Source organism: Panicum virgatum, chromosome 2K (genome assembly GCF_016808335.1).
Source record: "Panicum virgatum strain AP13 chromosome 2K, P.virgatum_v5, whole genome shotgun sequence".
Taxonomy (NCBI): Eukaryota; Viridiplantae; Streptophyta; class Magnoliopsida; order Poales; family Poaceae; genus Panicum; species Panicum virgatum.
Window position 1 is genome coordinate 2,760,501 of NC_053137.1, and position 27,574 is coordinate 2,788,074.

General features: G+C 47.2%; 1 protein-coding gene, 1 non-coding gene and 1 pseudogene across 3 annotated transcripts; 2 read left to right on the forward strand and 1 right to left on the reverse strand.

The window, feature by feature from the left end:
* Positions 1-2,317: 2,317 nt before the first annotated feature.
* LOC120661109 (ATP-dependent DNA helicase DDM1-like) lies at positions 2,318-9,286 on the reverse strand. 2 transcript variants are annotated; one of them, XM_039939815.1, is made up of 14 exons: positions 9,175-9,286; positions 7,975-8,497; positions 7,784-7,876; positions 6,943-7,289; positions 6,648-6,834; positions 6,375-6,550; positions 5,364-5,620; positions 5,164-5,268; positions 4,968-5,062; positions 4,756-4,875; positions 3,482-3,601; positions 3,229-3,327; positions 3,041-3,142; positions 2,318-2,876 (listed from the first exon to the last, which is right to left on the reverse strand). In XM_039939815.1, the coding sequence occupies exons 2-14, from the start codon at positions 8,458-8,460 to the stop codon at positions 2,649-2,651; spliced, it is 2,415 nt and encodes an 804-aa protein (XP_039795749.1). In that variant the 5' UTR covers positions 8,461-8,497; positions 9,175-9,286; the 3' UTR covers positions 2,318-2,648. The 2 variants fall into 2 exon arrangements, with proteins under 2 accessions (XP_039795749.1, XP_039795757.1); XM_039939823.1 differs by lacking the exons at positions 7,975-8,497; positions 9,175-9,286 and having other exon boundaries at positions 6,943-7,320.
* An 11,381-nt stretch (positions 9,287-20,667) lies between these two features.
* LOC120696372 lies at positions 20,668-20,747 on the forward strand. Its single transcript, XR_005684147.1, has one exon. It is a non-coding gene; the product is annotated as a small nucleolar RNA snoR8a (small nucleolar RNA).
* Positions 20,748-23,189: 2,442 nt separating this feature from the next.
* Positions 23,190-27,341, forward strand: LOC120659532 (annotated as a pseudogene).
* The last annotated feature ends 233 nt before the right edge of the window (positions 27,342-27,574 follow it).

Here is a 27,574-nt window from a genome sequence, read left to right on the forward strand (position 1 = left end):
GGTGAGTGATGTGCAGCCCTTTTTCCTGCCCTCCTCTCTGCACTAGTTCCAATCCCACCTATCTCTCCATCATCATTACCAGCAACATCATTACCGGCAACATCACCCTCCCCAATTTCATCACCATTGCCATGCCCGGTTGGAACATAAGAGGTCTCATTTGTAACTATAACAGCTTCAAACATTATTCTCATTTGGTCCACATGCTCAAATGGTAAAAATCTGAAATTAGAAGTACATCCTGGCATGGCCTACAAAATATATTAATGCATTCATTAGACAATTTGTCGAAGAATAGAAACTTTGCCGACATAATATATTAATGCATTCATTAGACAATTTGCTCACCTGTTCTTGTTCCTTCCACCAATCATCATCAGCAACAATACAACCAGTATTGGGATCCCTTCCCAATCTGGTGGCTCTCAAGTTTAAGGTCTTCCATTGTGTATACTTTTTTTTTCAGTACATCCCATCGGTTCTTCATTTGCCCTTCAGTGTATGGCCTTTTGGTTCGTTCATAAAATTTCCGAACCAGATTTGCATATCCCACATTGTTCAAACATTGGTGAGGGCGATTGTGGGCAAGAACTTATTCGCAGCAGATATCATTGAAAACTTTGGCAGCAAAGGAATCCCATTTTGCTACAACCTTTCCTGATTTTTCCATCTAAACATACAAGGTCTATTATTCCAAAAAAATTGTACAACCAACTACTGTCCAATCCACATGCTGGTTATAAAATAAACTAAGGCCATGTTAAATATCTGCATGGTTGCCTAATCAAAATTCCAACTAACAATTCATGTTCCTGAAGATATACCCATATTGCAGAAAATAACGAACATAACTGGAATCCCATACAAATCTTTGCATCTCATGCTACACCAGTGGTCATAGAATGCCAGCATAAATAGCTAAAAATAAACTATGCATGTGTCCAATCCACATTCCAGCAACAAGGGGCGGCAGCGTACCTTGGAGGCGGCGGTGGCGCACGGCAGGGGTGGCAGCGGCGCACTGCAGGGGTGGGCGGCGTAGATCCGGCGTCAGTCAGTGTCGCCGGCGCTACTCCAATCGTGGATTGAAAGGCCGTTAGTCATGGGCCGGCGGTGCTCCTCCAGGAGGGAAAACAAGTGCGGCGACGTACCTTGGCAGGGAGGACCAGGGGCCAGGGGCGACGGAGGGGGAAGGCAGGAGCTGCGGCAGTTGCAGCGGGAGATGCAAGGGCGGCGGCGGGAGACTGCAGGGCGGCGCGGGGGGAGGTCAGGGGCGGCGGCGCAACTCCGGTTGGGGGGAGGGCACAGACGGCGGCGCAGCAGCAGGGGAGGATGGGCGGAGTCACGCCGGAGCCCGTGAAGGAGAGGGTCGGCGTGATTCCAGGCGTCGGCGGCGCGGATCTTGGGAGGCAGCGGGCTGAGGAGTACTGCGCGGATCTGCGAGGCGGTGGGCGCAGATCAGGAGGAGTGCGCGGATCCGGGCTCGGGTCCCCGAGCGGGAGGCGCACCGTCTCCCGAGGGCGGCGAGCGGCGCAGGAGGGAGGGGGGGGCGGTAGAGGGGCGGCGGCGGTATCTCGGGGGAGGAGGGGTCGAACAGGGGAAGGGGTATCGGGAGACGGGGTGGACGGGGGGGCTGTCAGTGGAAATCCACTCGGCTTTTCCCGTGCGCGAGTTCTGAGCCGCGGTGGGAGGAATCACGATTCACGTTGTTTTGGCGCTTCCGTGGGAATCGGCGTCCGATAGAATCGAAAATTAAGCGGACCGTTTGGGTGGGATGTTTGATTATTTCCATCCAGAATCGGATTTTAAGCGGAAACAAACACGCCCCTAGCAAACACCCTCTATCTATGGTGTACTCCCTCTGTCTCTTTTTATTTGTCGTTTTCAATATGCGTGTCACCACTTTGACTCGATTTGTAGAAAATACGCGCAACATTTATATCTTAAATTAAATTTATTAAAAAAATAGATTAAATATCTATCCAATGATATCAATTATATAAAATTAATTAAAATCATTTTTTGGGAAGCGAGAACGACAGTTATTTAGAAATGAATGGAGTATGCCCTGTACGGTGCCAATAGGCACTACCTTGTTGGTATTATGACTGGCCTAGTGGTGCGATGGTACGCGTATATAGTAATTATATGGTTTGCTGTCGCTAGCAAGCGCGGTCGCTCTGGTGTTGTAGCTGTTATAGCAGTGCAGTGGTACGTGCGTATGCTATCTGCTGTAGTCATGTCTTTTGACAATTTATTGGAGCATATTCAGCGACACGGTATTATGCGACTCCGATTCATTTGGTCGATGGGCACGTACTAACTATACTATATGCCTTCAAACAGCAGAGGAGTTATATACGGCATTACAGATGGATAGTCGAAGCAGAACCCATACCGATACTAAGCATACCCAGGCAAAGCAACCCGCTCTGCGCGGACTAACAGTAGTCTAGAGTTGCTGCAGCTGCTGTTGCTGAACTTAGACCACAAACAAAATGCAGCATCACAACAGCAGAGCACAGATCAGAGCGCAGCTTGCAAGGGCTATTTACATGGCCTAATCTACTAATGCAGGCGCAAACGCGCAGTTGAAACAGCCACACATCCAAAACATAGCCTGATTAGCGCGGCTCTTTGTCAACTGCTCAGCTCGTGAGCGAGCAGAGCATGCCACCGCCGCTCTTTGTCGGTACGACAACCTCCCAGCCAGGGCCCTTCAGAGGGATCAGAGGCGTCGCGTCGGCAGCACCAGGTGGGCCGGGGAGGTCGCTCCGGTTCATCAGCTTCAAGAGGTCCTCGTCGCTGATGTCGGTCTGTACCAGCTTGTCTTCATCGGCCTGCTCGTCCCTCAGCAGCGCCAGCAGCTCGGCCTCCTGCATTCCCACAATAAAAGAAAGCACATCAGCAAAGAAAAACCTTTCCAGTCAACCAACATTCATTGTCGTGTAAATTTTTTTTTCATATTGCACTCTAAGAAACAACTGATTTGCTACTCTCTATTATGCTTGGCCCAGCTTGGGATGCATCAAGCTATTACGTCTAAGGCATTAGGCTTCTCTCTGTCTTGTTCGAAGTGTCCCTTGCCGATCACCACATGCTCTAGCTTCAACTTCGCAAAAGCTCTCTTAATGATCCGTCCCTGCAAACATAAGATGAGTAAACATATACACCAAGAAATATTTAGCCAAGCAACATGTCTGAAGATGACTGATCATCCAACTGCACCTCAACAGAATGTGAAGTAGCCAGCCTATATACATGCACCGGGCGTGTTTGGCCAATCCGGTGGCATCGATCCATAGCCTGCAAATCCATCTGAGGATTCTGGAGGGTAAAACAAAAGTTTATTGCATTAGAACAATCATGAGTAACGGAATGTATATACAGCAAATAACAGGGAGAACAGCTACATATTTTTTTAATTAGACTTTTTAGCATATATGGATATTATGGCCAATGGATTATCAGAGAGAATTACCCAGTCGCTGTCATAGAGGATACAGGTATCAGCAGAAGCAAGGTTGATGCCAAGTCCACCAGCCCTCGTGCTCAGGAGGAAGATATTCATACTGCTATTCAAGTCATTGAATTCTGCTATCTGCCATAGAAAATAGAAACAAACAAAATTGTGAGGAAAAAGCAGTAAAAGACAATTATCAAGAGCGTGTTTGGATGAGAGACCTGAGCGGCCAGGCCAAATATTGGCCGTTAACCATGGGCAAGCCCATCATTTGGATGACAACCAAAATTTGGCCGGCCCTTGCTCCAATGCCCGTGTGCAGTTCATTTTTTTCAGCCCCGGTCCGGCCAATATTGGGCGGCCGATTCCTGCGCCAAAATTTGGCCGGCAGCGGGCAGCAACCAAACATGCCCCAAGTACTTAATGGAGCAAGATTGTTTCCCTCACTGAAGATGTACAAAAGTGCTGCAAAGCAGCTTTTAGTTTTTAGAAACATTGTCTACCAATTACCATAAATGCTACAAGTAATGTGCTTCAAAGTGCATACATCACCACTGTGCACAAATCTTGAGATAGAGACTTGACAGTTGCAGGGGGCAAAGAATTGGCATAGGGACAAAATAAACAATTTTCTAGTGGGACATGACAACTTTCCAATACAACTTCAATAAAAACGCAAACAGTAACACAGAATGCATATTACAAGGTATCCTGGTGCCCCCCCCCCACACCAAACCCCCCAACAAAAAACAAAAATGCAATTTGAGAGCTTAGTTGTATATTAAGAAAGTGGAGTCTAAAACATGCCTTCAGAAGCTTGCAATTAAGTAACTGAGCACATGTTATCCAACAAAGCAAAATTGCTGTTAATATTATACAGATCCAACAGATTACTCATACCCCATATCCAAAACATACCCTCCCTCTCTATTACCAATAGCTACTTTTGTGTTTTTGGTAATAGTTGCTGCAACATATTACCAAAATCCAATCACCAAAAATAGGGTAGAGGGAAGGTCCCCTTCAATTAGGTGAGAGGGAGGTGTGTTTTGGTGATTACCAAAAACTTTTAGGTAATGGGGATTGGATTGGTAATCTGTTGGAGCACCTCCAATCACCCAAACATTAACTTTTTGGTATTGGGGAGAGGGATGAGTAATCTGTTGGAGATGCTCTAACAGACCAACAGTATGTCCATTCCCTAAAAGCCTGAAGTATGCAACCAAGTAGGGTTCAACTATCGGTCATGTAGATGTTGTAAAGTGACATACTGTCAGAGACTGCCGCATTACCTGCCTTTTCCTTTCTTCCAATTTAACGCTACCATCAATTCGGCAAACCTCAAGGCCTTTTGAATCTAGGTAATACTCAATAATGTCCAACACTTTTGTCCATTGTGAAAATACTAGAACCTACAAGCAGAACTACAGTTGAGATAAAGATAAAAATAGCAGACTTCAGCTAGCGCATTCATGTATGACACAAGGACTAGATAACCATATACCTTGTGCTTTTGTGCGAGCAGGAAATTTAGCAACCTGTCAAAAAGTTGGAATTTGCCACATTGTTCCAAAATCTTTTCAACAGGTGGATATAAACCTGCAAGAGACAAAAAGAAAAATCCACAGTACAAAAAAGTCAGGAAACAAGCACATAAAGGCAATATATAACAATCAGGCACTGGCCAATATGAGGCAAACCTGTTGATTCAAATGGAGATTCCAAAAGATCAGGATGGTTGCAATTCTTCCTCAGTTGAATTACTAGATTATGCAACTTCGACTTTATGCCAGGTCTCTTCAATACTACAGTGACAAAAATGGGTCAATTTTGGTTACTTAGGATTAGGAACATACTGGTGTACTGGACTGCAAGTTTTCAGAGATATATGCCAGCATACCAATATCTGATTCCTCATGCAAGTAGTTGTCAAATGTTTTTTCAACCAAGTGATCCTGGATCTGCTTCTGATGTTCAGTCATATTGGCATAAATGATTATCTCTTTCTTTCGTGGAAGCATCTGTTCCACATCCTCCTTCATCCGCCTTAGAAGGAACGGACGCAAAATGGCATGAAGCTTTGAAACAACATGAACCCTTCTCTTCTCTTCAGTTTCTTCTTGTTTTTCTTCATTCCCTTTCCCAGAAAAATCAAACCTTGAAAGAAGATAGTTGTCAGCATGACACAGTCAAGGTAAATAAAAATAATGCATGGAATATTTAACAGAAAATACCCATGTGTTATGGTGCCCAATCTATATAGCATTTTAGAAAGTAAACAGAGTATAAAAGAGCAAACAATACAATATAAATCCATGCTCATTTTTTATAGATATTTAAGAAATATGACATCCTGATACGGTGACACCCATCTAATTATTTTATATTCCAAATACTTGCATTTCAGCTAGAGCATGCAAATAGCTTGAAAATTTCACATTTAACTAGGAAAAGGAAGGATCTGGTGCAATGAACAGTGCAGCAGCTTCATAATACACAGACACAAGAGTGTTTGTTCAAGAGCAGAACTTGTATCATTTTTCAATTACAGAATTTATGGATGCAATACATGGTGATGGTAACAACTTTATTAACTTTAACAGATTCCTTTTGACAGGCATGCCAATATGTCAAGACATGGAGAGGATATGTACCATGGGCAGAGCAAACCTGGATAATAGATGGCCCAATGCTAAACTGGAAGGGTTTTACTAACTTATGATCAAGACCTATAGTCCTATACAATACATTTATGCATCAAGATGGCAATTGGTCGCTGTCTCACTGATAAATACAACTATTGCCCCTACTGTATTGTATTTGCATTTCATTGCTGAAAGTTGCTACTAAAATCGAAGTACATATGTATAAGATTGAAAGGTACAAAAAGAAAAGGCTAGGTGAATTATACCATGACTCAAATTCCTGATGTGATGAGAATATATCAGGCAAAATGAAGTTCAATAGTGACCACAGTTCTGCTAGATTATTCTGCAGGGGTGTCCCAGTCAAAAGGAGCTTATTATCCATTGGGATGCGCTTTATCTCCCTCAATAATTTACACTTAGAATTTTTCAACCGATGACCCTGGAGAATGAAGCATGGAACTGACACATAATAAATACAAAAAGGGGAGAAAATCAACAAACAGGCAATAATTTAGGGATTAGGCTTTTTACATCACCTCATCCACAACAACATACTTCCACTTATGTACAGCAAGAAATTTAGCATCCGACATGGCCATCTCGTATGAAGTCACAACTATTGGAAAATCAGGGCCAACAGTTTTGGGCATAAATTTTCTTCTTATCTCTGCCCGGGCCACCTTATCTCCATGATAAATGATACTAGCCAGAGATGGAGTAAACCTGAAATCAAGTGTTGTGATATTAGAACATCAATGATATGGATGGTGAACAAATGTCTTGGATAGTATCAATGATATGGATGGTGAGCAAATGTCTTGGATAGATTACCTTGAGATTTCATTCACCCAGTTTGAGAGAGTGGACAAAGGAGCGATTATCAAGTATGGACCATGCATGCCCTTCCCTTTCAGATGAGCAAGAAATCCAATTGTCTGTATTGTTTTCCCAAGTCCCATTTGATCAGCAAGTATCCCATTTAACCCATTCTGCCACAATGATATAAGCCACTTCACACCCTTTATCTGGTATGACTTCAACTTCCCACCAGTCATTAATGGCACAAGATTGGCCTGCTCCTTTTCCCACCTTTCTTCTTCCGAAAGAGTACAATCCTCCGCAAGGCGATCCTCGCGAGATCTTGTAAGCATGGCTGCCACTGCCGTCTTAGCCTTCTTCTGAACAATCATGTATTTCTGGTTGTGAGAACTAATAAATGACTAACGTAAGGTATCCAGTAATAACAATTATTTGTCAATATTTTTCGTTATATATTAACTTGGATATTATCCCCCAAAAAATATTTGAATAAGTTTCATAATAATATATCAATTTAGTCAGTAGATGCCACCAACTCCAAACAACTGAAACAAACCATAGAGCATTATCCTCATAACGTGACCCTTACTGAGGAATGCAACTGCATCCATGCAGCACCCATCTTTGAACAACCTTTTCAGCTATACCTTTTGAATTTGTTAACTACAAGAGGACGACGCTACAATTAAAATGATGAACAGCACAGTACTATCCTAAGCATAAATCCAGCAGTGGTAGATACTTATATTAGTGGAATCAAGGTAAGCAGACTGGCCCCATGATCCAAAGACAGCGGAACAACAACATACTAACAAACTACAAAAGATGAGTATTGTATGAAGCCTGCACTCACATCATTATATTGTGGCTTTGCTTTCCTCTTTCGGCCACGCCCTTTCTTCTTCTCTTCTACCTGTGACTCTTCAGCTGGAGTTTCAACACTTTCCTGATTAACAAGCAGACAACACCACCATCATCAGCAAAAGGAAATCACTACATGAATGTGAGCATACAAAGAGTCAACACAAAATGAGATTTTCATACATCGGCGATTTTATCCATGTTCTCAAGTAGGAACTCTGAAAAGAGTTGCGTCTTCGATAGAAGCTCATCTAACTTGTTATACCGTGTCTCAGGATCAAAAGCAAGTCTTGCAGCTTCTTCCCTTTTCCTGGCTTCCTCCTCTGCCTGAAGCCTGGCCTTCTCAAGCTGCTCTTCTTCCTTTTTCATCACTTCCGTGATGAGGGATGCATCGCCGTTCTTGGCCTCCAGGTCAATTGGTATAGATGAACTTGCACCGAGTAAATCATCAGCCTTCTCATCTTTCACAGGCTCCAATAGCTGCTCTTCCTCCTCCTTAACGACACGGAGTGAGACACTGCTGTTGGCCTCGAACTTGACAGGCAGAGACAAGATTGCATCCACAAAATCATCGGCTCTCCCCTCTTGCTTAATTGGCTCAGTGGCAGGGGAAGGTTCCCAATTGTTTGTGGTGATGGAGTTAGCGTTGGACAAGGAAAGCGTCCCCATTCTCAGCAGCCACTTGTTCTGGGAACAAACAAGAGACCTACCAGAAACAAGCAAGTCGTAGGCTCAGTGTGGCTCATGGAAATAAATTCGATGCAGGGAATTACAAAAGCAGATCCATCTCATCCTGAATTAGAAGTTCGTCATTAATCCAACTCCATTCCAGTTCCAAGCCTCCAAGGGCACTCCAAATGCGCTAATCTAATCCGCTTGCCCATGCTACATTGCTAGCACAAGAAACAAATAGACTTCGCAATGTCCTGTGGCTCTCACCCTCTTCACTAATAAGCACAAAAAACTAAAAGATGCGCCAACCATGCTTGAAGCAACTACAAGATAACTAAATGTTTTCCCCACCAAACAGAACGGTTAACTAAAACTGAGGGGCACACAAACGGAAACACACAAGAACAAGAGAATCCCCCAATAGAACAAGGAAAGCCTCCCCTAAACATGACCTGCGCTACTCCGGTAATCCCCCCGAACCCCAACCTTGGGTTCACCCGAGACCAATTTCTACTTCTCCAGCCAATACGCAGCAAATCCACACAGGATTCGCCGGTCAGACCAAAAACTGGAACAATGCGCTACTGTTCATCGAGATTAGGGGGGTTAGGGTTTGGAGAAATGGGGCCCCCGGTTCTACGGGCTCCGCGGGAGGGCGAGAGAAATCAGAAATGGCAGTGGCCGTCGGAGAGAGCGCGCGGCGGGGCGTACCTCACTCACATACGGCGTTGCCTCGTCGCCGCCCTCCCGCGTGGAGGGAGGGAGAGCGAGCGACCGAGCCAGGAGGGGGACTGTCCGAGCGCGAGACACCCGGTGGGGGGGAGTGGCGGAACGAAATGGGGGTGGGGGGGTGGCGGCCTAGGGTTTCACGGCGCGCGGGCGGGAGGAGGTTCCGAATTGGGCGGGAGGCCAGCGCGCCGCCCGCCATAACGGCTGCAAGGGAACTGGGCCTCGTGCGGGCTCAGCTGGGGATTGTGGAGGCCCATTGTACCCAGCCCGGCGAACTGTGTCAAGGCCCATACAAATTGAGGCCCAGAAGGCGTACCTGGGCCGGACGTTGGGAGCAGGAGGACGTGACGGCCCAACAAGGCAACAACTCCCTCTGCTCTGCTCTGCTCTCAAGGGAAGAAAAAAAAGGAAAAGAAAAATTAAAAAGGTTGCGCTGCCGACCTGGCCGTCGCCGGCCGGCCGGTGATCGGTCGCCGGAGCAAGCTTTGCCTCGTTGCAGACAAAGCGCACACCTGATCTGGAAGCCTCCCTGAGCCGTCGTCGTCGCCAGGGTACTTCAAAGAGACCGCGCCGGAGACGCGTGTCGGAGCGGCAGCTGGCTGGAACAAAGGGGGAGGGAGAGCGAGCTGGAGCCATGGAGGATCCAGCCGACGGGTCGCCGGCGACCTCCGTGGAGCGCGGCTCCACACGTCGAGTACATGGACGGGCCCTCCTGATCGGCTTTTGCCGGGCACCGCGCGCCCCAGCCCAGTCGCGCGTCGACATCGCGCGCCTTTTCCTCCGCCTCGCCACCACCCGGCGACAGGAAAAAAAAAAGATGGCAGCGAACGGAGGAAAAGATTCCGGGAGCCACGAACGGAAAAGCAGCAGCGGCTGCAGAAAGGTAGCAGATCGATCGTTTTGCATCGGAGAACCTTCCATGCATGCTGCTCCTGCTAGTGGTTGGTGTTGTTCTGCTGTTTCTTCCTCCTCCGATCCGTCTCGACAGTGAGCGTGAGAGCATCTCACCATTTCACAAATCGAATTGTCATCTTTGATTTTTGGCAAAAATATTAAAAATACTCCTCTAACAGTTTAGCAAAAGATTTGGGAATTTTTGGCAACTTGAGAAAAACCAGCCTCGAGCGTGTAAATATACACGCGCGGCGTGCGGTTGGCATCGTGGTTTCTAGTCAGGTGGGAGAGTGAAAAAAGAAATAAATAGCAGAGAAGGGTTTCTGATTTAAGTTTTCAAAAGATAGAAGGGCATAAATATAATTTTGTTTCTCTCTCAGGGTTCCTGATGTAAGTTAGATCTGAATTTGGCAAGTGAATTATGACAAACTGTTGGAGATAAACTCTTTTTTTACTTGGCATATCTTTTTAAAAATTGGCAAAACACAAGATAAAATATGACAAATAAAATATAGCAAATTTTTGGAGATGCTCTGAGCGATGGCTTGTTGCTGCAAGTTCTAACGGGAGAGAGACCCATGGCGCCATGAGGATGATCGATGTCGAGGCTGTAGTGGCGACCGGGCACTCCATGTGCGAGTGTCCGCTGCCTGAAACTCTGTAATCCGCCTTTGATCGGAGGACTGTCACCCTCCAAGAGACTGCTGGGCCCTGCTGCAACAGGAAATTAATTAATAGGTTGCAAAAGCATGCGAGGTCAATCCATCTCCAGAATTCCGGACGTTAGATTGCTGAACGTTCAGGGACTACTGTGGTTTGGATTTTTTTTTCTCTTCGACAACATGGTTTGGGCACGTGTTTTTGTTTAATTAGAGACACAATGCGTGTTTTCTTTTCTTTTTCTCTGTTTTGTTGTGAAACAATGCTTATTTTCTTCTTGATTGGAAGATTAGAACTGCATGTATCTTACTCCACACACACACACACATCTGCATGTAGAAAGACAAAGAGGGTGTGGGACTTGATACTGCATCATGGGGTGGCACTCTCTGATGGCGATGCGGTCCTAAACTACACTACTAACTACTGCTACTGCTACTGTTAATTATAGGAGTTCTTTTCGCCAGTGCACTTGGATGTTTTGGATCATATCTTTCGGCGCTAGGTTCAGTTGCGCTGCTGATCGAAGCTAACCTAGCTTCGGAGCGCCTTCATGCATGCACCCAAGTGAAAGATCGAAATATCGCCAATCCCCCAAAGAACCAATTGAATACCCCCAACTCGATCGGAATAGGCAAGACCAAAATCCCCAAAGAACCAACTGCGTATCCCCAGCGCGATCGACGAAAAGGTACTGAATTCTCGCACCCAACATGCTAGCTCAAATTATTCCGAGCTTTTCTTTTCGTCACAATAATCAAGGACTAGTTTTAGTTGACGAGCAAAATAATTAAAGAGGCTTTGGATTTGGAGATCGCGCGCCTGCTTTCGCCTTGCTTCCTGTCTCCTTCTTCGGGTCGGCATCGGCAGCTGGCGTACTCCTCCTCAGTCCTCACCAGACTTAGCAGGTCGGCTTGTCCACGTGGCGGCCGCCCGAGCTCTCCTGCCCGGTGCCATGGCTCCATCAGGCAGTAGGCACGCGGAGTACTGGCGCTTTTGAGCAGCGCACCGGACGCAGCCAAGTGTCGAGAGGTAGACGAAAGCAAAAACCTCTCCACTCAGATTGGTCGGTCTCGCGGTCGCGATCGCGATGCGTTTGGTGAGGAGAATCGCAGTGTCAGTGTCACCTGACTCGCCTCGCCTATAAATTTGGGAAGCTCGGCGTCTTCGTCCTCCCTGCACACTACTTCTTCTTCGCAAAGTAAACAGCATCGATCGTCTACACGTCCTCGCACAATGCTGTCCCTGGACGAGGTCATGGAGCTCGACTTCGCCGGCGCGCTGCCGGACATGGACGTCGGCTCCGGCTTCGGTTTCGACTTCGACCTCGATCTCGATTTCGATACGACGATGTCTGGTGCTGGTGGCGGCTTCGATTTTGATGACATGGCGACGTTTGATACTACGATCAAATGTGGTGCTGCTGCTGCTAGCACGGTCACTGGCGGCACGACGTCGCCGGTGGACACGTCGGCGAACGCTGGCAGCGGCGCGGACGACGAGGAGGAGCGGCTGCGGCGGCTGAAGCGGAGGATATCGAACCGGGAGTCGGCGCGGCGGTCGCGCGCGCAGCGGCGGCAGCGGGCGGAGGAGCTGGAGCGCGCGGCGGAGGCGCTCCGGGCCCAGGGGCGCGCGCTGGCGGCGAGGCGGGACGCGGCGGCGGCGCGCGTGCTGGTCGTGCGGCTCCAGAACGCGCGGCTCGGCGCGGAGGCCGGCGCACTGCGGCGCCGGCTCCGCGAGGCGCAGGGGCAGGCCGCCCTGCTGCTCGCGCTGGCGCGCGCCCGCCTGGCGGCGGCGCGGGGGCGGGGCGCGGCGGGGATGATGACGTCGTGACGCCGGAGGTTTTGATTTTGGCTGTGTGTAGGAAAGGACATCAATGCGTGATCGTGTCCTTGCGGCGCCTGCAACGTTGGTTGTGCTACCTAGCTGTGTTTTGAAGGTGTCACTGTCATCATCTACCTCTACGGGCTACGGTGCTCGCATACGAAAATTGTTTTTCTTTTTTCAGTTTCTTCAGTCAATCGTCTGGCTTCTCTCATGTTGGCGCCTAAATTCCACATGGCCTCATCACCAGCTACGACAAAAAGGACTGAATCGAAGACGCGTGGCAGAGCAGGAGCTGGAAGAGGAAAAATAAGAGAATCCGATCCGATCTCCGAAGGAAGAAGAGAAGGCAGCACCACACGTAGAATAGAACACATGACGAAATGGCCTTCCTAATCGCTTTTGCATGGCAGCGTAGTGAGCCACCAGTAATGCGTCAATATCACAGTTTTTTTTTTCTCTCGCTATCTCTACAACCAAAAGCGTCAGAGAAAAAAGATGCATGGCTGCAGAAAGGCACCTACTCCACCTAGGGTCCAAGAACGAACCCGTCATTGGAGTTCCTCCTGCTCTGTCGCTGACATCTAAATAATAAAGCCAGGGCGTGCCCAGTATTACTGATACAGTTGAATACATAAAAAAATATTTTAAAACAAAATTTATATACATCAAAAAGAAAAATACCATAATAAATCGGGCTTCCCAATCTCATATTGCCTCTTGGGCTCAAATAGCCCACTTCTGGCTCTCATTTTGGTATTTAGTTATGCGTTGTAATAAATCTATACTTTATACTACCAACTTTTTTTACTCTTTGAAAATTTTGAATACCCAAACTCTAAATCCTGGACCCGCCCCCCTGATAAAGGCTAATTTATCAGAAGTAGTACAGTGCTCACCTTCTTCATGTTTTACTAACGCAGGCTTGTACATCTCTAGGAATTTCAAAAACTTCACCTTCTACCAGCTACTACATTACACTAGTCCAGCTTGTTGCGCCCCCTACGGCACGCTTGCATTGGTGACACCTCCTCCTCGTCGGTGGCTTCGTAGCCTTTGGTCAGGAGCTCGTCGTGCTTCAACGTCTCCAGGTAAGGTAATGCCTCCCGAGCGCTTGCGAGATGTCCACCGCGACCTTCGCGTCGCCATGGTTCTCCCGGTCGTCCTCGGCTTCGGCTAGCTTGCTGATCCTGGCGTTTTTTTTTATTTTTGTATTTTTCAAAAAGAAATTTTACTGAAATATATTTTTGGTTCCAGGTATTACAGTTCTTTACCCCTACCGTCCGGCAGGGGGCGGTAGGGACCTATATGTAAATAAAAATAAATTTATTTTGCGCAGAGATCCTTGGAGGGAGCCTGCCGCCCCCTGCCGGGCGGCAGGCCCCCTGCCGCCCCACCAGTTGGCGGCAGGGGGCCTGCCGCCCGGCAGGGGGGCGGTAGGCTCCCCCCTCAAATATAAAACTCCGCCCCTTCCCTCTGCGCCCTCATTTTCTGCCCACGAGATCCAGAGAGGGGAGAGGGAGTGAGGAGGGGTGAGGGAGGTAAAAAAACCGGCGAAGCCCTGCAGAATTTTGGATCCGAACCGCAGGTAACCAATATTTCTCAACTTTGTCATTTCAGATTTTTTTGTATGTTTAATTTTATGATTAGTATTTTTTATTATTGTAAGCACTTAGGGTTCGGATTAGTAGTTATAATTGAAGGCATAGTATATTTGTAGATATTAGATTAATTAAAATGAAGTCTTTGCATGACCAGATATGTCGAGCAAAGTGGCATTTCAAGTTCATTACAGTGACTTCTATAGAATTACTCATGATTCCTATGGAGTAAATCTTTCAGCATTGGAAAGAAGACAGTGCAGTCTAGATAAACCCCTAGAGAGGAGTTTTGAGTCCATACGGAAATGTCTTCACAAGATGTTCAATGTGAATCCAAAGACCCATTTGCTTACGGTTCATACCTTGACTTCCTGGGAAGCTAATGGGGATTTCTGGGAGTTGACGCATATAAATAGTACGGAAGAATGGCAACATTACATGCACGTAGGTCTTGAAAGTGGGTGGCCTCTCGCAATGGTAATTCAGATTCACCAGAAGACCGCTGATTTAGGTGAAGGGTCAACACACACAACATCTGACTGCAATGAAGAGATGGAAGAGGATAAAGAAGAAGAGAACATGCAAGCTCCAGAACCAGAACCAGAACCAGAACCACAAGATTTAGCAGATGAAGGCGAGCGGATACCTGGAATTGTGGAGGGCATGGAGAAAGAAGACCAGGATGCACAAATAATAGAGCAATGTGGGGACTCATCGGACGATGAGGATGATGAGCGCTTCCCAGTGTTAGGTGAATGGCGTAAAGAGGGTTTTGGTAATCCAGTGGTACAAGATATTAGATGTCCGGAGTTTGAATACAGAGTGAATGAGGTCATACAAGGGGCAAAGTATCGTACCATTGAGGATGTGAAGGATGTTGTGAAGCTCTGGGCTGTATCTCTGAGGAAGGAATTCAGAGTACTGAAGTCTAGCAGCAAAGAATACGAGGTGAGGTGTGCAGATAGAGACTGTACATGGCGAGTGCATGCATACAAGGGAAAGTTCAAGACACACTGGGAATGTTCAATTGTTACACCACATACTTGTAGATTGACAAGTGTTGTGGGACATCATCGTAATATCACATCAACTTTCGTGGCTAAGAAGATGTATGGGGTGATTCTTGACAAAATGGATTATGAGCCTGCATTGATAATTAGGGACATTGAACAGAATTTCCAGTATGTGATCAGCTATGCAAAGGCTTGGCGGGCTAAACAAAAAGTATTTGAGATGAGGTTTGGCACTTATGAAGCATCATATGACAACCTACCTCGTATGCTTGAAGCTATTGTGCACAGAAATTCTGGAAGTGCTTTTGATACATATAGTGTACCGAGCTTGTCAGGGGGCCAAGCATTCTGCTACGAGCTTTCTTCTGCATTGGAGCATGTGTGAGGGCATTCATTTACTGTCTTCATGTTCTTTGTATTGACGGCACTTTCCTGACAGGGAAATATAAGGGAACAATATTGACGGCAATCGGAATTGATTGCAACAAACAGATAGTTCCCATCGCCTTTGCTTTTGTTGAGAATGAGAACACAGAAAGCTGGTACTGGTTTCTTGAACGTCTGAAGATTCACGTTGTTGCTGGAAGGCCTAATGTTTGCCTTATCAGTGATAGGCATGCAGGTCTACTTGCAGCTATAAGGCAGCTCCAAGAAGGTAGTCAATCTTCACCTCCTATATGGCCAGATGTTGTCAATAAGTGGTGTGTAAGGTATATGGCTGCTAACTTTTATGAGCGGTTCAAGAATAAGGATCTGATGAATTTGTTTAAGCGATTGTGCACTCAGAATCAGCAGAGGATGTTTGATGCTTTGTGGGGTATAATTGATGACATGAGCGCTGAATTGCTTAAGAGCCAGGCCTCATCATCCAGCAGGAGACGTTCTACAGATTCATTAGTTGGACATGCTAAGCCATTTTTACAGTGGATTGATGGTGCGCCTAAAGAGAAGTGGTCACTTCTGTATGACACAGATAGGAGACGTTTTGGGATCGAGACGACCAACCATGCTGAATGTTACAATATGGTAATGCGTCGTGTTCGTGGATTTCCTCTTGTTGGCATTGTTGAGTTCATCATGTATGGATGTATACGGTATTTTCGGGAGCGATACGCATCAGCCGCTCCCTTACTTAATGATCCAGGAGTGTATTTTTGCAGAAGGGTCAATGAGTACATGGAGAAAAAAATTGAAAATGCTCGATTTCACTCAGTCATATTGATGGGCACAAAGGAGCAAAGATTTGAGATATCATGCAGGGACAGGACCGGACAGGGTGTCCGCAGACAAAGGGTAATTCAAGAAGTTTTGATAACCATTGACGGGAGGGTATTCTGCCGATGTCAGAAGCCAAAGGTGCTTCACTTACCATGCTCCCATGTCATCGCGGCTTGTTCTGTATCTGGGTTAGATGCTGCGTCCTATGTTTCTCAATATTTCACAAAAGAAGCCGCAGCACAGACTTGGTGTCATGAGATATACGGCATCGGTATTCTAGGCCCATTCACTCAAAAAAAATCCCCATCCAATGCTCATCCCTGATGCAGCTACGAAGCGGGGCATAGGCCGACGGCAGACACGTCAAATCCGGAATGGAATGGACGAGTCCGAGGCTGGAAAGAAGAAAAAACGTTGCAACTTGTGTGGAGCGGACAGTCACACTTACAAGAAGTGCCCACAGCTTTCAGTACCCACTGCTGCTGCCGAGGCTGGACCTTCCGGGAATCCGATGGATGGATCGGCTCCACCTACAAGAATTCGCCGCATCTAGTTGTGCACGTAACAGCTTGCAATGTATTTGTGTGTACGAAACTAAGTATATTATGTATTTGTCTCGAATTTGGTTGTAACGAATGAAGCCTTCAATGTAATATGTTATGTGGTTTAATGAAGGACAAGTTAGGTGCGGTAGGAGTTAGCGGCCGAGATCCTGCCGACGATGATGACTACACGCTCGAATAGCTCAAAATAGGAAGCATAGTGTATCTAGCTGCGAGTACGAGATCACAGGTTGCCACTGCTCAGCACGGCGATCACGGGTTTCCCAAATGTCGCATTCTTTGCCCAAACATACGTGACAAAAGACGACAACCCAATAGCAGTGCCCTTCCACCATTTCAAAAAGATGTGACAACACGGCAACCACACCAGCTCACCTTCAAAGTAGTCTCTCTGGCGAGGACGACGGACCTGTCATTCTACAGCGAAGGTCTGTGGCGTGTAGTGGGGAAGGCGGCATCTAGGCGCGATCGACCGAGCGGCAGCAATGCAGTGCTGTGAGTCAGCATGCACAGAGATGCATCGAGTAGTCATTTCGAGAATCGAATCTAGCCTTTTCAGTGTTAGGTCATCTAGCCTCTTCACTGTGTTGTCATGTAGGCTTTTTAGGTGTATTTACACTCCACACTCCGGGTATCAGACCATTGTGCGCCTATAAATACTCCGAAGTTTGTGAACTCCCAGCACCACTCAAACACCAAAGCTCATTGTATACCCAATGTCTGGAGGTGGGTCTAGCGGGAAGAATTACTACGGTTTTGGGAAAGGAAAAGGGGGAAGAAAGGGAGACCCCATAATATGGGAGGGGCCTCTTGGACCTGATTCCTTTCCGGAACCAGTGTTTGAGTTTCCGCCACAGCAAAAGAGTGAATTTACCAATGAAACTCCTCTTCGACAATACGATAACCGTAGAGAACCGTGGCCAAAATACAGACATGGTGAGGACTGATTAGTGCAGATGTGCACCGACGGGATAGATGGCGGTCGGCGTTTCTTTAAATGTCCACACGCATGGGTAATACTCGGTTGTTTCATTTTCTTTTTCTTCAATGAGACACCTTACATGAAATTTGTTTTGCAGTCTTCCGATGCTCCAGAAAACTGTAGTTTTACTAGGTGGGTCGATCCTGCACCAATTGATTCTGTTCAGGAGTTCATCGAGTACCTCCAGATAAAGATATTTGATCTGGAATGCAAGGTGAACCATTATGAGGAAGTGAGCGAGGTTAACAAAGACGACGAAGTTGATGATACCAGCAATGCTGCCGGCTCACAGGAGGAACCATGTACTATTCCTTACTACAACTGCCCTTGTCACAAGAAGAAGGGCCCTGCGCCTCCGGCACCACTGCCTGCACCACCTGCAATGAGTGGATACTACGGAGAAGGCTCAACGCAGTTTGCTACGTGGGGGTACGGCTACTAGGACTACCATAGTGCTAGTGACATGCTGCATCGTTGTGTTTGTTCTGTTTTTTTTTAAATTACCCAAGGCATGTTACGTTAGTCCGGAATCTGTTTACCATAGTTTGCAACGGGTTCTGCCATGCCACTGCATGTGTGATGTGTGTTTCATTATCGTTGTATTATGATGTTTGTATCTGATGTTTGTATCTCTGATATTTATTTGTACTGAGATAGCTGTGGACCGCTTATTTATACACTTCAACGTTCACCTCTTATCACTCTCGTATTTTCCATTACATACAATAGATGGTATGTTTATACTTCGATGCTCCATTACGACTAAGTACGATTCAAACTCGACATTATGTACATGTCCATTGAATGCAAAGTTAGGTACGAGACATATATACAAGCATAATACAACATTAATAATACTAAATGCGCATACATCTTAAACCGATGAATATCATATGTTATAGATCATGACATGAAATCATCTAGGTCGTCATCCCAGTTGACAGATGGTGGTGCTGCAGGTTGTGTAGTATGGCTCGACGAACCTCTTGCCTTTCCCTTTCTCTCTTTTTTGGATTTACGTTCATGTACAGGGGGAGGAACATCATGTGTTGAAGGCCATGGTTTGGTGGGCATGAAGTCATCCATGTCGTCATCCCAGTTAACACAAGTTTGTGCTGCAGGTGGTGCAACATGACTTGATGAACCTCTTGTCTTTCCATTTGTCTCTTTTCTGATTCTAGGTTCATGTAAAGGGGGAGGAACATCATGTGTTGGAGGCCATGGTTTCGGGGGCATGAAGTCATCCATGTCGTCATCCCAGTTAACACAAGTTGGTGGTTGAGGTGCTGCATCATGACTCGACGAACCTCCGGGCATCTGTTCTTGCGCAGGTCAAGTACTATCACCCGAAGATCTTATCCACCTCCTTCGTCTAGTTTGCGGCATAAGTCCACCAAAGATAGATACCAATTTACGGAAATTTGGTATCGATTTGTTAATCAACTCCGTGTCCTCGGGGTAATCCTAGCATATAATTACACAATAATTTACTATTTCGTAAATATGGATTGCAAATAACGGACATGATTAGAATAAAATAAGAGTTACCTTAATGTGCATCTCATACACTTCTGGCCGCATCCATATTTTACAATTAGTTTGTAAGAATCCAATAACATAAGGATGATTCGCTAGTTCACATACCCTCATGTATATCTTCCGACGTTCTAGCAGGTGTTCCTTTAAATCTTGCATTGTAATAACTCGAAACAATGTCAAAACTTTAAACTCAACTAATTTGGACAACACCATCTCTATCGTACCATCCGCTAATGGATCAACTTCTTACTGATTACAAGATGTGTCATGATGTCAAGAAATATACTAGATTTTTCTTCGGTCCATGAAAATCCAACAGAATTGGAGGCAGCCATTGCCTTATGCTGCAATAATAATAAGGTACTGTCATTCTAAGTTTACTATTCTAGTTTTCAATATCCAAAAACTAAATCTATTCTAATTCATAATTATTTTAGAAATAAATCTATAATAGGTGAGAAATATTGGTCTCCGACGGGGCCGAGCCGGATACATACCATTCGGCCCTGCATGCGGCGTGTGCAATTCGGCCCTGGGCTTTGGGCCGCACGGAGACCCAAAATTCTTTCCGAATACTGAAGAAGCCCGACCCATCTACTGTTCGTGGGCAGCAGCCCATGGGAAAAGCTAGGGTTTCCCTTCCGCGCCGCCCGCGCGCCCGCACTATATATAAGACCCCGCGCCGCGCTTCCATCGGCCTCAGCCTCATCGAACGGCTTCGCCTCGCGCCGCCGCCCCTCTCCCTGCCCGCTTCTTCTTCGATTTGATTGACCAGCGACGGTTCTCCTCCGCAGGCTGCAGAGCTTCGTTTCGTTCTCGCGTTTTGCAGTTTCTCTCCTCCTCTCTCGCTGTTGTTTGTTCTTGTCTTGCGTGGGTGATCGTGGTGGTGATTTGGTTTGGGGGAGCACTGTCCCAATGGCCGGCCGCTGCTTCCTCTCGGCGTGTCCCGGTCTCTTTCTCGAAGCGAGGCTCCCGAGACGCAACCCGGTGGCGCTTTAGAGCCCCCATCCGTTGATACGCAGTCGGATGAGGGGTTACGCTCGCCCCTAAATTTGGTGATTTCTCACCGCCCACCCGATCTGTTCGCTGATTTGTTTTTCTTTGTTTGATTTGAATTTGATTTTGCCCTGATTGATTTCTGCTGAATATGAGTTGAGAAAACCAGGGATGGTGACTGTTGTGCGGGTGCGGCGATTATAAAAACATTCCTCGTCCTGATCCCCCGTGATCGACTCCTATACACCCATAGAATCTGAGCATTGGCGGAGGCAGCTGGATTCCTGGGTATTCCCAGGAATACCCAACTATTTTTTGAAAGTGAATAAGTATATACATCCATAATACATATATACATACTATATAGACTATAAGTATATACATCAAGTAAATTCCTGAGCTCAAATTTAGCCCAAATAAATGATCCAACCCATAAACAACCAGCTTCGGCACACGAATCACGGCCCACAGCAACGACCCACGCCCACCGGCCTGCTCTGACCTGAGTCCCTCTCTCTCCCGTCCGTTGACTGTTCCCCATTCCTCAAAATCTCGTGATGAAAACCTAGATCGGCAGGTGGCGGAGGCCGGAACCGGGAGCTGCGTCCGGCGACCGCGAGCGCCGGCAGGGGGTCGCACTGTCGCGGCACGCGGCCAGGCGGCCAGGCGGCACGGGGGCGCTGGGCGGCCGGCGGCGACACCGCGCCATCGCGGCAGGCCGCAGGCCGCTCGGGCGCTCGCCGCTGGGCGCTGCCGTGCTGCCCGCCTGTGCAGTGCGCACGGCCGCACGGGGTCAGGGGCCAAGGCCCAGGAAGGTAGGCAGGGGAGCGACAGAGGCACAGAGCCATATACAGGAGGTGAGCAAGCAGACTAGCATAGTAGCATAGATTTGCAATTAGAAAATTTTGAATTCCAATTGATATGCCTAATTCCCTTTGTTTCATGGACATGTTAGAGTTGAACAGCTTTGTACCTTTGTTTTCTCGAACACATATTGTGTCTTTTACTGTTCATGTGGACTTTTTTATTTGTTTGGAGATGGGAATACCCTACTCTAAAATTTTAGCTCCGCCACTGAATCTGAGCACCCCGCACACAAATCCAACCTTTTCTTTCATACGTTTTCTCCGGCAATAATCTCTCCTGGTGCTTCGCTGTCAAATCGGCACCTCTCCAGCTCAGCGGAGACGCTCCAACTGTAATCAAAAGTAACCAGCAGTTCTAGTTGGGATTATGAACTAAAAGAAAGTGTCAACAGCGTTAGGATTGCTATTGCGAATTAAGAAAAAAAAAGGATTAACAGCATTAGGAGATGTACTAAGCAACAGGATAATCGTAGGACCTGAATGGATGTTAAAATATGAATCTGATCTTTGTGTCTGGGAAAAAAAACATATAAATAACGCCCTCTATGTTGTATCAAACGAATTGCTGGAAAAGTTACTTTCAAATATGCATGGTTGCTACTACGAAGGCACAAAACTAGGATTTATTGGCCCAGTATCATGAGATGAGGCTAAATCTGAGTTGGGAGGCTTGGTATGCTGAATTTTTAGTCTCTGGGGAGGAAACGGGATGGTGATATGGCAGCTAGCGATCGGGCACGGTTTTTTTTTTTGAGGGTAAACAAGGACGCGACGACCCACTCACACCATACACGCGCAGAAATGTTGAGTTTCCGGATGACCGCACGCAAAGAAAGTTACGGTCGAAATGGCCCACCACGTGATCCCCCCTCCCCTACCTGCTCCCTTCCTCCTTTATCCTTTTTTTTCTCTTTCTCATTTTGGATCTGGATCCAGGCGAGGTGCCCGGTGCCCGCCATCCAGCCCCACCTCCCGGCTGCCATCCAGGCGAGCGGCGCGGCCAGCGCTGAGGAGCTCCGCGCCCCCAGGAGTCCATCGCGGGGGAGGCCGTCGCCAACGCCGTCTCCGCCGTCATCGACCGCCGCGACATGCCAAGGAGGGAGACCCTGCTCCACCTCGCCGTGCGCCTCCGCGACCCCGTCGCCGCCGCCGGATCTGTGCGCCGCCGCCGCCGCGCGCTCCACCGACTTCGCCGCCGCCGAATCCGCCTCCCCTGGGTGCGGCGGACTAAAGCCTCCCTGGACCGCGCGCTCCCCCGTCGGCGGGGAGGACGACGGGGCAGCGCGGATCCGCCGCCGCCTCGCGCCTCCAGGTTTTTTTTTGCAAAAATTTTTCAACAATTTTTTTGATTTTTTTTTATTTTTTCGGATGAATATTTTTTTAATGACGCAAAAAAAATTCTTGAAATTTTTGTGCTCTCCAATTTTTTTTCTTGAAATTTTTTTCTGTTCTCCAATTTTTTTTCTTGAAATTTTTTTCTGTTCTAATATTTTGATTGAAATGTTTTTGGTCTCCAAAATTTTTATTGTATTTTTTTTAAAAAAATTTAATCAAAAAATGACAAAAAAATTTCTATAAATATAAAAAATAACGGTCGGAAAATCGACCGTACAGTTGACTGTAAACACTCAATACCCTACGCGCGCACACGCATACGCGTCCTCACACACTAGAGAGATTGGGAGGTTTAAAGCCTCCAGTGCGCGGTATCGCGCACGGGTTCTAGAAAACGACGCGCTGATCGATACGCTATGCGCTGCACCGTGTGTGGGTCCTCCAACTTGACCCGACCGACCGACGAGTCGCCCACCAGGCCAATTATTTGCCGCACCTGCTGCTGGACGTGGACGACCCCGCCAACGGCGGCGCGGCTGGCGCAGCGGGCCATCTGATGCTGCTGCCTACTGGTTGGACCCCTATCATCTTGATTAACCCTGGATCCTAAATTCATCAATAAACTTATAACATCTATATGTCGCTTAAATTACTAGTCCATGCAGAAGGATCGTAGATGAACTTCTTGTTTCCGCTTTCTGAATACATCAATCAAATATGAAAGGAAAACAGTATTTCGTTTCCCTGGCATTCCATGAGCAAACGGCATGTGGGAGACGAAAAAAAAGGGGTACTAAATGGAGTGTCTGTGACGACGACCACGACGGGCAGCTTCTGAAGAAAGGAACATATTTGCCAGTAATCACATATATGTGCATCAAATGCAATGATAGGGAGCAGGCAAAGCTGCAAAAGTAAGCACATTCAGAAAAAAAAAAAGAATGTGAAAGGAAGCATCGCACTGGAGCAAAGAATAAAGATGAAACTGAGCAGGGCATCGTAATCATCCATAAGGAAACATATATTATTCCGAGCGGCCGGGCAGCAGGCAGCCAGATCGAACTTGCATGCGCCAGCCAGCTAGATCTCCACCTTACACGGTAAACTACTTGTGGGCATTTCTGTTGTTGATCTGGTTAGAATTAAACACATGATGAACACTGACTGGTTTATGTATGCTTACTTGCTTGTTTGTGCCAACAGCTTGTTCGTTCGTTCTAACCTTGACATTTGGAAATAAGCTGGCCCATGGCTGGAGGGAATTCCACCATAAGCTGCTCGCATTTGGTGTCCTCATTCCACAAGAGCATGCAAGGGAAGATATGGCTTGTGAACGCACTGCAGCTCGCCGGTGCCATTCTGGCTGGACTCATAGTTGGGATAGGCATCTATGGCCAGCGTTATCGCCACCATCGACTCACCAGGTTTATCTTTCTTGGAACCAACACCCTGTTCTTGGCTATCATCTCCACAGTTGTCCCCATGGGCGCAGGTGAGAATGCCTACGCCACAGAGCGGTATGACTTGGACAATGGGGAGTACTTCTCCACATTGGCGGAGGCAGCTGGATTCCTGGGTATTCCCAGGAATACCCAACTATTTTTTGAAAGTGAATAAGTATATACATCCATAATACATATATACATACTATATAGACTATAAGTATATACATCAAGTAAATTCCTGAGCTCAAATTTAGCCCAAATAAATGATCCAACCCATAAACAACCAGCTTCGGCACACGAATCACGGCCCACAGCAACGACCCACGCCCACCGGCCTGCTCTGACCTGAGTCCCTCTCTCTCCCGTCCGTTGACTGTTCCCCATTCCTCAAAATCTCGTGATGAAAACCTAGATCGGCAGGTGGCGGAGGCCGGAACCGGGAGCTGCGTCCGGCGACCGCGAGCGCCGGCAGGGGGTCGCACTGTCGCGGCACGCGGCCAGGCGGCCAGGCGGCACGGGGGCGCTGGGCGGCCGGCGGCGACACCGCGCCATCGCGGCAGGCCGCAGGCCGCTCGGGCGCTCGCCGCTGGGCGCTGCCGTGCTGCCCGCCTGTGCAGTGCGCACGGCCGCACGGGGTCAGGGGCCAAGGCCCAGGAAGGTAGGCAGGGGAGCGACAGAGGCACAGAGCCATATACAGGAGGTGAGCAAGCAGACTAGCATAGTAGCATAGATTTGCAATTAGAAAATTTTGAATTCCAATTGATATGCCTAATTCCCTTTGTTTCATGGACATGTTAGAGTTGAACAGCTTTGTACCTTTGTTTTCTCGAACACATATTGTGTCTTTTACTGTTCATGTGGACTTTTTTATTTGTTTGGAGATGGGAATACCCTACTCTAAAATTTTAGCTCCGCCACTGCTTCTCCAGTCAGTTGATTATTGCAAAGTGCCAGCCAAGTCTACACTCGCTGCTGGTTGTAGTATGGGCACCCCTTGTTCAGATCATCATGATCAATACCAGTGCAGTATTTGCTGTCGATGGTAGAGAAGGTGGGAGCATGGGTCCTCCATTTGAGCTGTTTGTTAAGGGAGTCTGGACATTTTACCTTGGTATCAGCTATATCATTCTCTTGACCAACCGCTACAGATTGCACCCCGAGTACATGATTGCTAGAATTGCCCTTGAAGTGGTGACTTTTGCTCTCATATTTACTAAAATGGTACTAAAATATTATGCATTTCAAAAGGCACGACAATCCTTTGCTCTCGGACGCAATCCCCATCTTATTTCTGGGTACATGAAGCAACAATCGTCGCAACAAACAAGTCACCATGGTGAACTTGTGGTAGTTGAGGATGCACCTCCTCCACTACTGGTTATGGGAGAAGAGAAAAGACACGTGGAGAAGCAGCCCCTTGGGTATGTTTTCAAGGATGACTCATGGACAAGTTTGCATAACAATGGCCTGGTGACTATTGATAGAGTTTGGAGGTTGGATAACTTGCTTCCAACATCAACACTAAAGCCACAAAAAGACTTATGCTTCTCATTTGCATTGTTCAAGTTGTTGCGGTGCCGATTTGCAAGGTACAAGGTCAGAAATAATGCTGGCTCCAAGGACGCCTTCAGTTTTTTCTGGAGCTTATTGCTGAAGGACGGCGAACGTGACAGAGTCTTTTTGGTTGTTTGGGATGAGCTTTCGTTCCTTCATGATTATTATTATTCATCCCTACCGATCTACTATTCAAATTATTGGTTGCCCATTCTGGGTATCTTTATCTCACTATTGTGCATAGCTTGGTGCTGTTTTTTGTTGACCAGACCGCTTGTATGGCTTGTGGTGCGGACTAACGGAGGTATATACTTCCCTCAGATTATGTGCACTATTTGTTGCATTCGAAAACAACGGGTCGGCCAAACCTGGGTTAAACAACTGGTCGGCCAAACCTGGGTTAAACAACTGGTCGGCCACGACGACACCTGGGATAAAGATTATGGAAGCATGTACCTCGATCTGGTGCCAGTATTTTTGCTTTTGGTGGTAGTCGTGATGACTGAGGTGAGGGACATAGCTTCCTACATCTGCTCCAACTGGACTAAAGTTGCCCTCATCTGCCACCTTGTAAATCATGCCTCTTCGCAGCATTCTTCACTTCTCAAGAAGAAATGGATTGGCCTTCTCGCAGATGCAGGCTGATGAAGCATTGGGATGAGAAAATAGGTCAATGCTCTATCCTGGGGATTCGCTCGAGCACAACAACCCTGCTTGTATCTCTCAGGCGTCTCCTCCATTTGCCGGATCAGAAGAGGAAGGTCAAGGTGCCAGCAACTGTGAAGGTTTGCATCATGGAAGTGCTAAGAAGCAGTAGAAATGGGCACCTTAGCAATGGCACAGCATGTCTCCGCCGCCGGGGCCAAGTCGGTGAAATTCTTCTTTGGGCTTGCAACAACAAGAGTACATCTCGTACAATACTTACATGGCACATCGCCACAAGCATCCTCGAGGTCAGGTACAAACACCTGGATGACGAAGAACAAGGTTCGAGCACTAATAACTATAAGATCTCTGCCACTCGCCTGTCACGGTATTGTGCCTACCTTGTCACATGGTGTCCTGAGTTGCTTCCTGACGACGACGAATGGAGCAGGAGCCTGTACAAAGATATTAAGAAGGATGCTGAGCGTGTCCTTGCCGGCTACACAGCAGGAGGGTCATTGACGCTAGAAGCCAGATGCCAACGGTTGATCAAAACGCTGGCTGCAAATGCAAAGCATGAGGTGCTTAAGGAAGGCGCAAGGCTGGGGGAGCAATTGGTGGAGCTGATGGTCGTCAAAGGGGAGGATGTGGCGGTGTGGAAGTTGATGGCTGAATTCTGGTCGGAGATGATCCTATACGTCGCGCCGTCCGACAACCTCAATGGCCACAAGGAGACCATTGCCAGGGGCGGCGAGCTGATAACACTGCTCTGGGTGTTGCTCTTCCATGCCGGGATCGTCAGCAGGCCGGGTGAAGAAGACGGCGCTGCTGCTACTTCTGCTGGTGCCGTTTAATTTAATTGGAGTCCTCACTCTGCGGTTGGACTTGCTCCGTTGTGCCATCTTAATTTGTTTTTTGGGCCTACTACCTCATTCTCTTTGTTTTGGGTTATTTGATAGAGGTGTGCTGTGTGCTACTGTTTGTTTACACTTGGTGTCAATTTGAGTGATCAAACGTTGTTGTTGCGGCCGTGTGCCTTGCTAATCTTAGCCTTGAATTTTCTAAATCAGTTTGATGATGTCCTGTAAATCTGTAATATTGTCAAAAACTCCAGATTATTGAAGAACTGTGATGGAGCTTGTTACACTTGCAACGTACTGTCCGTGCCAGACTGTAATATGTGTTTGCATGTCACGTGTTTGCAACGAATTTTGGTCAGATGCTTGGCTCGGGGAGGACGATCTTGC

Excerpts from the sequence above, each read along its gene's own strand:
- LOC120661109 (XM_039939815.1), bottom strand. The coding sequence starts at position 8,460 with ATGGGGACGCTTTCCTTGTCCAACGCTAACTCCATCACCACAAACAAT. Across the intron at positions 6,551-6,647 it reads AGTATGTTGTTGTGGATGAG|GGTCATCGGTTGAAAAATTC; the intron begins GTGATGTAAAAA and ends TTCATTCTCCAG. Across the intron at positions 5,063-5,163 it reads ATCTCCATTTGAATCAACAG|GTTTATATCCACCTGTTGAA; the intron begins GTTTGCCTCATA and ends TGTCTCTTGCAG.